Source organism: Penicillium cataractarum (assembly GCF_028827025.1).
Source record: "Penicillium cataractarum strain IBT 29864 chromosome Unknown utg000005l, whole genome shotgun sequence".
NCBI classification, from domain to species: Eukaryota; Fungi; Ascomycota; class Eurotiomycetes; order Eurotiales; family Aspergillaceae; genus Penicillium; species Penicillium cataractarum.
The window spans coordinates 1,375,412-1,386,097 of NW_026622741.1; the positions used below are offsets into that span (position 1 = coordinate 1,375,412).

At 51.4% G+C, this 10,686-nt stretch overlaps 5 protein-coding genes across 5 annotated transcripts; 3 read left to right on the plus strand and 2 right to left on the minus strand.

The window, feature by feature from the left end:
- Nucleotides 1-834: 834 nt before the first annotated feature.
- On the plus strand, nucleotides 835-1,664 carry N7496_006204 (ubiquitin carboxyl-terminal hydrolase isozyme L3; the record flags this gene model as incomplete). The annotated part of the gene is made up of 2 exons (XM_056699133.1): nucleotides 835-892; nucleotides 958-1,664. 2 exons carry the CDS (start codon nucleotides 835-837, stop codon nucleotides 1,662-1,664), a joined length of 765 nt encoding a protein of 254 aa, XP_056554546.1.
- Nucleotides 1,665-2,069: 405 nt separating this feature from the next.
- Nucleotides 2,070-3,111, minus strand: amcA (putative mitochondrial ornithine carrier protein AmcA/Ort1; the record flags this gene model as incomplete). The annotated part of the gene is made up of 2 exons (XM_056699134.1): nucleotides 2,070-2,930; nucleotides 2,998-3,111. The coding sequence occupies 2 exons, from the start codon at nucleotides 3,109-3,111 to the stop codon at nucleotides 2,070-2,072; spliced, it is 975 nt and encodes a 324-aa protein (XP_056554547.1).
- Nucleotides 3,112-3,669: 558 nt separating this feature from the next.
- On the plus strand, nucleotides 3,670-4,272 carry N7496_006206 (CGR1 family protein; the record flags this gene model as incomplete). The annotated part of the gene is made up of 3 exons (XM_056699135.1): nucleotides 3,670-3,739; nucleotides 3,821-3,966; nucleotides 4,132-4,272. The coding sequence occupies 3 exons, from the start codon at nucleotides 3,670-3,672 to the stop codon at nucleotides 4,270-4,272; spliced, it is 357 nt and encodes a 118-aa protein (XP_056554548.1).
- An 805-nt stretch (nucleotides 4,273-5,077) lies between these two features.
- On the plus strand, nucleotides 5,078-6,551 carry N7496_006207 (uncharacterized protein; the record flags this gene model as incomplete). Its single annotated transcript, XM_056699136.1, has 2 exons — nucleotides 5,078-5,715; nucleotides 5,795-6,551. The coding sequence occupies 2 exons, from the start codon at nucleotides 5,078-5,080 to the stop codon at nucleotides 6,549-6,551; spliced, it is 1,395 nt and encodes a 464-aa protein (XP_056554549.1).
- Nucleotides 6,552-6,713: 162 nt separating this feature from the next.
- tma22 (putative RNA binding protein Tma22) lies at nucleotides 6,714-7,601 on the minus strand (the record flags this gene model as incomplete). The annotated part of the gene is made up of 4 exons (XM_056699137.1): nucleotides 6,714-7,129; nucleotides 7,240-7,327; nucleotides 7,405-7,424; nucleotides 7,538-7,601. 4 exons carry the CDS (start codon nucleotides 7,599-7,601, stop codon nucleotides 6,714-6,716), a joined length of 588 nt encoding a protein of 195 aa, XP_056554550.1.
- Between the last annotated feature and the right edge of the window lie 3,085 nt (nucleotides 7,602-10,686).

Here is a 10,686-nt window from a genome sequence, read left to right on the forward strand (position 1 = left end):
GAATGGCCCACTGCCGGAGTTGTTCTACGTATGCCTGGTGTCCATAGGGCTGCATAGGACTGGGATGAGTGGAGTTTGTCGGCAGTTGATGACTTTTATGAGCTCCATGGTTGGTAGTCAGAAGCATTTACTGGAGTCCGAGGCTAATGACTGTTGGATTGATATGCCGTACAAAGTGCGTTCTCAGTGGCCTGGTTATGGGATCGTGACATGGCGTTTTAGCCTTCTGATATTCAAAATTTCACCAAAGATGATGAATGATCTGTGTGTAAATCATATTCTTCAACAAAGGCAAAGCTCCAGAAATTCCAAGTGAATTGTCGAGCGGAGCCAACCGCTGGCTTGTCTCATGCTTTGAGGACCCGGGGAGTTAGCGGGCTCCATCGAGCAGATTGGTTCGGCCTGTCGAAGCCGAAGGGGCCAAGCGACTATTCGAGGTGATAACCCGTCATAATTAACCAGCAGACGTTGATATCCTATGGTTTAATGCAACCAGAAAGTAAGACCAGGGATGTAGTCGTGCTGTGATTGAGTTGGGTGGCTGGTATTCATGTCCCTGAATACAAACAGTCGCGAGAACGACTCGTAATTAATTGTCTGGATAATTTTGGGTGTCTTTACTCTTTGAAATGCGCGACAATTAGTCTCCCACTGGGAGGAAAGAAGTAATCATAGTGAGACGTTGATTTTATGCCAGCAAAGGCGGGGGAGATTTCAACTTTACAACCTCACAAGCTCGGTCCGTCCATCCCCCGCTTTGACGTCTCCATCAAACCTTTCCATCAGAGCCGTCTGGTAAACATCAAAACTTGTATCAGTAAAGAGACCTTCAATATGTCTACGGCTCCCTCCGCAGAGATCGTTGATGGTTGCAAGACCTTCATTCCTCTCGGTGCGTTGCATAATATCTCTTCCCTGCGGAGAACAAGACACAGACTGACGACGCAATACGTATAGAAAACAATCCCGATATACTGGAAATTCTTTGCAGAAATCTTAGTATCTCACCAGATCTCGCATTCCATGACGTCCTCTCTCTGTCACCGGAGTTTGTTAGAGAGTGGTATCCCCGACCTTGTCATGCCTTGATTCTACTCGCCCACACGCCGATTTACAACGCTGCCCGCTCGGCGATTGAGCCAACAATCCCAGAATATAACAGTTCAGGTCCCAACGAACCAGTTTTATGGATGAGACAGACCATCGGACATGCTTGCGGGCTGATGGCGCTTTTGCACATACTCTTTAACCTGGAAGGTCGTCGATATGTTACTCCGGGGTCGGAGCTAGACAACCTCATCCAGCAAGCTATTCAGCTAGGTCCCACGGAGCGAGCTCAATTACTTTACGACTCTAAGTTTCTCGAAGAGGCTCATATGGATGCGGCCTCGCGCGGATCCTCGACTGCCCCCTCGCCTCGGGACGAGAACAATCATCATTTCGTGGCTTTTGTTCAGGAAGATGGGCAGGTGTGGGAGTTGAATGGAGGCATGAATGGACCCCTGCTACGAGGGACACTATGCCAGGGGGAAGATCTACTGAGTGAAAAAGGGCTCAGTCTCACCGTGAAAGATTTCTTGACCGCTGCTGAACAAGGTGGACATGGAGAGATGAGTATTGTCGCAGTTACTGGGGCTGACGCTGTTGCTCCACGTTCATCTTAAAGGATCGTGTCTATTCAGCGAATGCAACGAGTCAAGGTTCTTGCAAGTGGGTGAAATGATATCACGAAGTAGCAGTGTCAAACACCATGGATTACTTTACACTCGATCCCTGTCCAATGCCTTAACGCTCATTGAGTATGTAAAGGCTTTCCCTAGGAAAGCGTGCTTATCGATGACCGATGAAGAGATACTACAGCTATGACAGCAGATAGCAAGAGTAGTCGAAGAGAATGATGGAGAATAGAAGACTAAAATTAAACACTTTCTTTTTTGGGGTGATATCGAGGGTATAAAAGCAGGAGACAAATAACAAAGAAGTAAATAGGTAAATATGTGCGTCCAGATCCAACATCAACCGATCCAACAGTCGATACTCTATATGCAAAAAACATGCTCTAAAGCAGCTCATCCAAAGTACGATCGTAATCCTTCATAGACGGAGAAAATAAAGGCTGAACTGGGCGCCGAGCGAGCACAGGTGATCCCGCACCCGCGGTACATGCCCTTCAGACCTTGCTGCCTCCATAGTGCGCGCGCGACGCCGACAAAAGTTTGCCGCTCCCCGTTGGCGGCAAGAGTCGAGATGTCGGCCGTCTGCATGCGCGACTTGATGGTGTCCGCCGGGTAGAATAGGAAATTATAGCTGATACCTGCCGAGGCTCCGGCAATCATCTGCTGGTAGAGCGGGAGAGCCTCTGACTCCGGGGCACCAGACTGGGAGTAGCTGCGCAACAGGGAGGAGACACCCTCGTAGCCACCAAACCAGGCGGCGCTACCACCAGTCTCTCGGATCAAGGTGCCCAGCTGGCCACGCCAGAACCCTATCAGGCCTTCCTCGCGGAACACTCGTGCGACCATGGCAAGTGGTCCCACGGGCTTGTGCCCTGCGGACTCGAGAGGGACTTGTATCTTGCATTTGATGAGCTCAATGGGAGTGAGAGCTAGGGATGTGACGGAGCCCGACAACGCTCCGCTGGCAAGGAGAGCCGCAAAAGGCAATTGCTCCACGCCGGGAAATACTGTAGCCTTCAGCATGTCCTGAATGACGCGGTAGCTGAAGAACAGACAGCTAGTCTCCACTGCGGCCCCGAACATAGGGGCACTGATGCCCCGGTATAAGCCCCGGAACCCATCTGCCTGGAAGGATTGCTTGAAGCAGTCCACTGGTCCGGAATATCGAAGAGGGAGGTGTTCTGGTTGGGATTGGAGTCGGACTTTGACCGTGTCGAAGGGATATTCGATGAGTTTTCCTGCCATTCCAGCCGCCTGAAAATCGTGACTCACGGTCAGTCTCTTTGCCTGCATTACCGACAAGACATTAAACAACACTCACCGATCCAAAGACGATATCTTTCATCGCCTCAAGGCCCTGGTTGGGCGGAAGAGTTGGCAGCTCCATTGCCACTGACTCATCGCTGATCGTGATCGCATGCTCGGCTGCCGCCATCAAGGCTTCCCACAATCACTCAGACACGTACAGACGGGTTATCGCAGGGGCATGATTCGCAAAAAAGAAGTCAGAGAGGGTATGTCGGCGTGTCGAGGGAGATTTAAGTGAGCGATTTGTCCGAGTCGGTCTCGGAGTTGAGGTGGGGGGAGGGGCGGTGAAAACGAGCGATTTGCTGTAGCCAAGCCCCGCCTGCTGTGACGAAAAGCAGGGATTTTAGGGCGGAATCGGCGCCTTTGACAGGAGGAACAGGCCAGGCGTCGGGCTGGATGGAGTAAGAAGAAGAGAAGTGCGTAGGAAGAGTGGAGCGAGCGAGGCCGAGAGAAGACTGGAGAGTGGCTGCCCGAGTGAAGAAAATGTTAGCGCCCAGCGCCAAGACATTTTATCGATCAGATAATCTCCCGGTGAAATTTTCGCCCGCGCGCCGGGTCCACGAGATTTGCGATCAGATTTCCTCTCTGGCCCTCTGTTCTCGATCCCTTCGACCCTTTGTCTTGCTGTTGTTGGGTCTCCTGGGTCCTGTCAAGTCATCGCATCTGCCAGGGTATCTTCTACATCATGTCGTCTACCACCCAAACCCCAGCTACCACCCCCGCGACGGCCCTGGCCACGGGCATGCGCAAGAATGGTCAGTCTACCAGGAACCCGAGGGTTCTCCACTACTCTCGGTCTTTATCTCCCGACTCACCCGACTCTTTCCCCTTTCTAGGCAAGAAATGGCAAACTCCCAAGAAGGCCTTCCGCCCTAGCGCCGGCTTGACATCCTACGCTAAGCGTCAGGAGGTCCGCAAGCAGCATGATGCTAATAAGGAACGCGAACGTGAGATGAAGGAAGAGAAGAAAGCCGAGCGTCAGGTATGCCATCATATTCCACTTTCCATCTTCCTTTATGATTCCCTCTCAACATAATACCTACTTGTCCTGGTTGTCCATTGATTGATCGAACCATCTCCCGTCCCCATCTCAATTGTTCACCGTCACCTTCTTCCATGGTACCTAACAACTTCCTCTCCCATACAGGCCCACATCCAGCGCATCAAGGATAAGCGAGCTGCCAAGGAGGAGAAGGCTCGCTACGAGAAGATGGCAGAGAAGATGCATGCCAAGCGCGTCGAGCGCCTGAAGCGCCGTGAGAAGCGCAACAAGCTGCTCAGCTCTTAAGGATACGAAGACAAGACCAGAGCACAGTGTCGGGTTTATCACTGTTGCCGTTCATCATATCACCAACTTGCATGTACATATACCACCCAGCCCAAGTACTGTTGGGCTACTTGGGAGAAAAGACCCGACCATCGGGCGTGGGTGGTTGGGTCACCGGCGTTCTCTAGGAGTGGTTTCCAAGGGATTTGACTAGTTATTACGATATATCAACCGAGACAATTGCATACTCTAACTACCTGTAGTTGCATTACATGTTAGCATGATAGCTGATCTACATAGATCGCGGCCCCAGACATGTCCCCACGGGGTTTCCCAAGCAGCTGGGGCCGATAGTGGACAATGAGAGAAGGCGTCTGAGTAGTACATAACCTCAACGGCAGAGATTCAGGAAGTAATCAGCCGGTCGAGTCGCTATCAACTTACTTCCTAAATGATCAATAACTGATTGTTGATCCACGAAAGGGTAGATACACTTCGGACAAAACAGTACTCGGAAGATCTTGAGGTAAGATATCTAGAAAAAATGATCTAACTGATATGACGCAGTTTTCTTGATTAATGCAATAAAAGAAAGTGTAAATACAAAGACAGTAACTGTACTTGATATGCATGTTCCCACTAGATTGCCTATTGTACTTGTGGTGTATGAAGCAGAGCAACTTGGCCGCCGATCCTCTCGACTTGGCGTCATGCGCCTCCTCCGCCTCTCAGACTCAAACCTTAGCCCAACGAAGCTTCCTCTTCTTCTCTTACTCCTCAAACTTAACCAATACACTTGATAATTCAATCATGTTGATATGCTGACATGGACTTGCACCACCTCAAATCTCCACTCCCCTTATCAACCTCCAGAGCGACCTCCGCCACTTTCCCGCTGACCCATGGGTCCTCCACTCCCCGATCCAATGACCAACCCACCCTCGACGAGCCGTTTGCAGCCCGCAACGAGACCCTGACGAACCGCCGCTCATCCGGACACCCTCCTTATCGACAGCATCATGGTCGCGACCATCCCAACTCTCCCGACGAGTCCTTCGCGCACGCCCGCACCCGATCACTTGCAAGGCAAGTGGAGCTTCCGGGCTTTGATGGCCTGAAGTCGCATCATCGACACAAGCATAGCAAATCGCGGGAACTGCGATTACCACGCCCCATGAGCCATCTTGCGTCCTCGGCTAGCGCGCGTGGCCTGCTACCTACCTGGTCTGGTGGTAGGGATAAAGAGCGCGAGAGTGATGATGGGTTACTGAGGCCGATTACGCGGGAGACGACTAGGTCTCGTTGGGGATCGGATTCTACGAGTGGGTTGGGTTCTGGGAGTCGGAGGGGTAGTCTCCTCGATACGCCTGAGCAACATGAGCGGCTGGGTCCTATTCGACGGCAAGAGATTCAATCGATGGAGGATCTGGAGCAGGTCAAGAAGCGACGGAAGCAAGGTGAAGAGTACGAAGGACCCTTGCCCTTCTACATGATGACGCGGCGATTGTGGAGCTGAGCATAGGGCTGATGATGGTGCTCTTAGATATCTACGATCCGCACTCTCCTCTATAGGGACCCTTGCGACGGACTTGACTCGACGACTGGATTACACATACTATAATTTGCTCGAGAAGATCACTTCGCTCAACTCAACTATTGGCTTGTTCCAGGAACTTTCCGACTCGGGCTCGACCCTGCTCAATGACTTTGAAAGTGAAACGGCCGGCCTGGACCAGGAGATTCGCAAGCAGATCAATGATCTTAAAGGGTTTGAACCGCAGATTCGAAAAGCGGATGCTCTGGACGAGCGCATGAAAAAAGGCCGGCAACGAGCAGAGGAGCTGGGCAAGCGTCTTGAAGCTGTGAGACGGCAGATTGATAGCTGGGAGGAAAGAGAGGCCGAGTGGCAGACTCGCACCAGTCGTCGGTTACGCATTTTCTGGGGTATCGTGAGCAGTGCGTTCTTGGTGCTGGTGCTAGCTCTGGTGTTGCAGAATTGGCCAACTATCAGCTCGCCCCATCCTGATATGGTCCCAGTACCAACGGAACTGGCGAAGCTGGTGAATGAGTCTTCCCCTGGCTCTGCTCATCTACCCGATATTTGGGAGTCGGTGTTGAAGGCGAGTGACCAGGAAAGCGAATCGGGCTCATCCTGGTACCCGTCGAGTCTCGCAGATCGACGACAAAGTCTTGAGCATGCGCAGGCGGCACCAAGTGCCTCGGCTAGCGCAAGCTCCTGGGCCGAAGAAGACGATGCGGTAACAGAACACGATCCATTCAAACTACTTGATGAGCTATGAGATCTTCGTCACTGTTTCTTCCTCGCAACCTTCCATCTGCGGTGGTCTACGTTCTCACTGCACGTTGATTCCTGGGCGTTATCTTGTTTCTATTGTACTTTTAATTTGGTCATGTCATGATACCCTATCCGCTATAGATTCATTGTCGTCATTAGAGTTCCTTCATGCCTCAGCCTTCTTCTTCTTCTTGTCCTCAATCAGCTCGATGTTGGACTCCGGCACCTTGCTACCGTAGACCTCCAACAGCCACTCCTTCACATCCTCACTCACATCACCCTGCACGGTAATCTCCTCCGTGCCCGCGGGCGATCGAGTGACCGACGATCCAGTCGCAAACTTCTTGCCCAATTCCTTAGCAAGCTTCTTGTTCTCGAGTCCGAAAATCTCAAGACCGATAATGACCGTTACGTGCTTGCGCTTGTTTCGCTCGACGCGCTTGATCTGAATCTTGGAGGCGGCCTTGCGCTCGGCATCGCGGGCCTCGCTCTGAGCTGCCTTGGCTTCCTTCTTTGCGGCATCCTTTGCGGCACGTTCTTGGGCGGAGACGGAGAGGGCGGAGAGGTTGGCGTTCAACGAATCTAGCAAAGAATAGTTTGTCAGATAAGATATCCCCTCAAGATGTCCGTCCACGTAGGTAATTGTCTGCTTATGCAGTAACGGAATGACAGGGCCGACTATCCGTGCATACCATCAGAGTATAACCGAGTCCAGAGGTCATCGTGCTTCTCCTTCAACCATTCCTCGCACTTCTTGGCTGTTCCGCCAAATTCGCAATACTATATCCATTAGCGTCAATCGGCGTCCATCGCAGACTATATTTCTCGGAAAGAAACGTAAGGCTGGCTCTTCTTACCTCGGGAGGCAGAGTACACACTGTCGGAATCCATTCCGTTAGCTCTTTTGCTTTCTTTCATACACGGCTTTGCCGAGCGACAGCTTCGGGGCTCGCGAGAGCCCACCATCCAGGCCACGAGGGTGTCACTTACCTCCGCAATACACGATATGCCGGGCCTGTGGCTCGACCGGGCCTGAATCTGCCACCTCAGCCATGGTTTCACTAGGGGCAAATTGGAAAGGAGCGAAAAATCCGAGCTTGCTCGTCTAGACCTTGCGTCTCGGTCGCGAGTACGCGGGGACGGAGGGGCATTCAGGCTAGTCCGTTTTGGGAGGGATATTGGTCATGTGACCCGATACCCGCAAAGTCCCGTCGTCGAAAAAGACTCGGGACGTCGGGAGTTGTATGTACATACAACGTACATATCTCGATTATATTAATTTCCGAGCTCTGCAAACCCACTGCCAATTTACAGTATCTATAGAATCTACAGCCATTGACAGCAAAGCCGATAAAAAGAAAACAACGGCTATTGCGCATGCATCTAGATACTCTCGCTGATTGCTGATTTGACCCCGCCCATAGTGGCGTTCAATGACTCCGAAACATGCTTTGTAGCAAAAGAAAGAGGGGCAGCCGTTATCGTCATTTGCCGGGGGAGGGACATAGCCTTGTCGTGTTGCTTTTCATGCATCTCCGCGCAATGCTGGGCCGTTGAAGTGCCAAAGTACGAAAGGATGGAGGAGAAGAGCAGGGAACATAGCGGGGCCTGATAGAGCGATAGAAATGATAGGGCGTCCTGCAAGCCCCAATTGGTGCCCGGTTGATGATAGATCCGCACAGCCGTTAGCGAGGAGCTGTTGCCAGCTGTTGGCACACGCTTGCGGCTGTGATAAGATAACTGGAGCCAAGAGAATGGGATGACGGGGTGTGACGACGATCCCCGTCAGGGCGGAAGCTCTGAGGTTTGAGGGTAACGAGTTTCTCTCCTCGCTATCCACTTGCCAGGGAAATTCAATTGATATCAATGGCTCGGATGTTGCAGGGCATGTTACCCGAGTTATTCGCCAGAGCTGCCCAGGCTGAGTCGTGCGGTAATGTATAGACCTGAATGGCCCAATGAGGGCCAGAAAAGGACGCAAAGGAGGGATTAACCTGCTGGGACCCATCAGTCTGGTCTAATTCGATCCCGGTTTGGCGTCAAATCGCTCGTCCTGCTCGTCATCCTGGAACCTTGGGAACCTCGTCGTCACGTCTTTTTGCGGGAAGCCTGTAGGAGCTTCATAGAGGGGCCCCCAAGAAAAGTAACCCCGGTCAACTGGAGGATTGACTGGGGGTCCCGCAGTGGGCCAGAGCCAGATTCAAGTGGGCTTTGATAGCAAGTTAGCAACCACAAAATGGGCGGCAGACTCGGGCGTTTCAAAAGCACTGGCCCGAGGACGACTGCAGTTGTGCAGCTGGGACTGGCGCCGGCGCTAGTTAGTGCCTGGAAAAAAGCTGGGAAATCCCCATCTTGGAGAGTCCAGACTATGATTGTGCAAGGGCCTCAAGTCAGGCTTTCTCTCTGTGTTGTGCGGTAACATGCAGCGATGCGACCATATCACTGGCCCCATTGACCTTCGGATTTGCGCCTCGAGGGTTTTAAGTTCGAGCCAATCATCGGTTCGTCGGGCCTCTCGGCCACGACCAAAGAATGAAAGGGCTCGAAGAGCCATCCAGGGCCCAGGGCTCCAAGGCCATGCAGACGCACAGACAAAACACAGTTCTGCGTGTTCGGTTTCTAGTTTCTTCTCTTTTTTGCCCCTTCCTGGAAAGAGGCCCTATCGCTGTTTTCTGGCGGTGTCTCGGTGCACGAGGGGACAGGATCATGTTCGCCCTCGGCCTTTTTTGCTGAGTCTGATAGTACCGTGAGAAATTTAGAAGGTGTGGTTCTTCATGTTGTTGTCGTTGTTACTATAATCAGAACTCTGTAGTGTGTTCATATAGAATTGTCCGAACTTTCATGTGGTTGGTTCGTAGCTTGTTACTATCTTGTCCTCCTCCCCCCACCAACCAAAAATTCCCCATTAAAGTGTCTCGACGGCAATCATGGGTTACACTGGGGGGAAAGACACTCGATGAACCAGATATTCTGGATAACCCGGATACACAAATGCGCCCAGCCCTGATGGCTGGGCGCCACCAGGTTTCGCAGGACTAGCCGCAGGTCCTGGAGTCATCGACCTGGGCCACATCAACCTGGATCGTTAATCGCATCGACCGAAATCTAGATACGCTTATCTCTTCCACGGGAAGGCTTGGGGAGATTTCGATAAAGCCGTTTTCAGACCAGCGCCAGAGCTTAGCGGACGGTCTCTATCTGACTTTGTGTCTCAGAGACTCCCATCAAACAATGACTCTCAAAGTATACTTGCAACGGAGTACTCTTATCCCCAAGGTCCGTGCTGGTCGCTAGTGGCGGTCTTCGGCTACATCGAGCTCATCGGCCCGTCGATCGTACACGCGCTTTGCTGGCCGGAGGATTATTAGGTTTCGAATCTGCAGCCGCACGGTCCCATGACGCTGGGTTTTGGTTTTCAGTCTTGGGTGATTTTGGCCGTTAGTCTTATTTTAATGGACATTTTTGAGGTTGCTGTTTGGGTGGGGAAAGAGATTACGCATAGAGCGAGGTCCAGGGACGAGATGCTGCAAAATGCTGCAGCTAACCTGGTTTCCTGGGATTTTGTAGCCCTAGCTTGCCCGTTATCTAGCTGGAAGAGGGTCCTAGTAGGAGATGATACCGGTAGGTATCATGATCATGAGCATTGGGTCGTACAAGGTAATAGCTATGTGACAATTCATGGTTGATGCAAAGAGGGAGGACGGCATCATTCTAGAAGCAGCTCACCGGGGGTGAGCATCCGACACCCGGTTGTGTTGCAATGAGGGCACGGGAAGCTATCATGATCATCCATAGGGATGGTAGCTTTTGAATTATGAATATGGGATTTACTGGTTTTATTGGTCAAAAACGGTTAGAAGACGATGAATGCGAGCTATTTATCCCTGTCTTATAATGCACCGGGGTATATTGCAGCCTCGAAATTATGACGATTTGTTATGTAAATGAGGAGCATAATTACCGACATAGGAATGGCGTTTCACTTTTATCGGCAATATACTTGCCATTTTATGTACTTGCTTTGCATTCCTTTCTTAATTTTATATTTCCTTATTTTTATGCTTGCTAGTAATACTAGTACATTTTATTCGATTATCTCGTTACATTATGATCACCTCTGACTTGCAGCTGGGCAAATC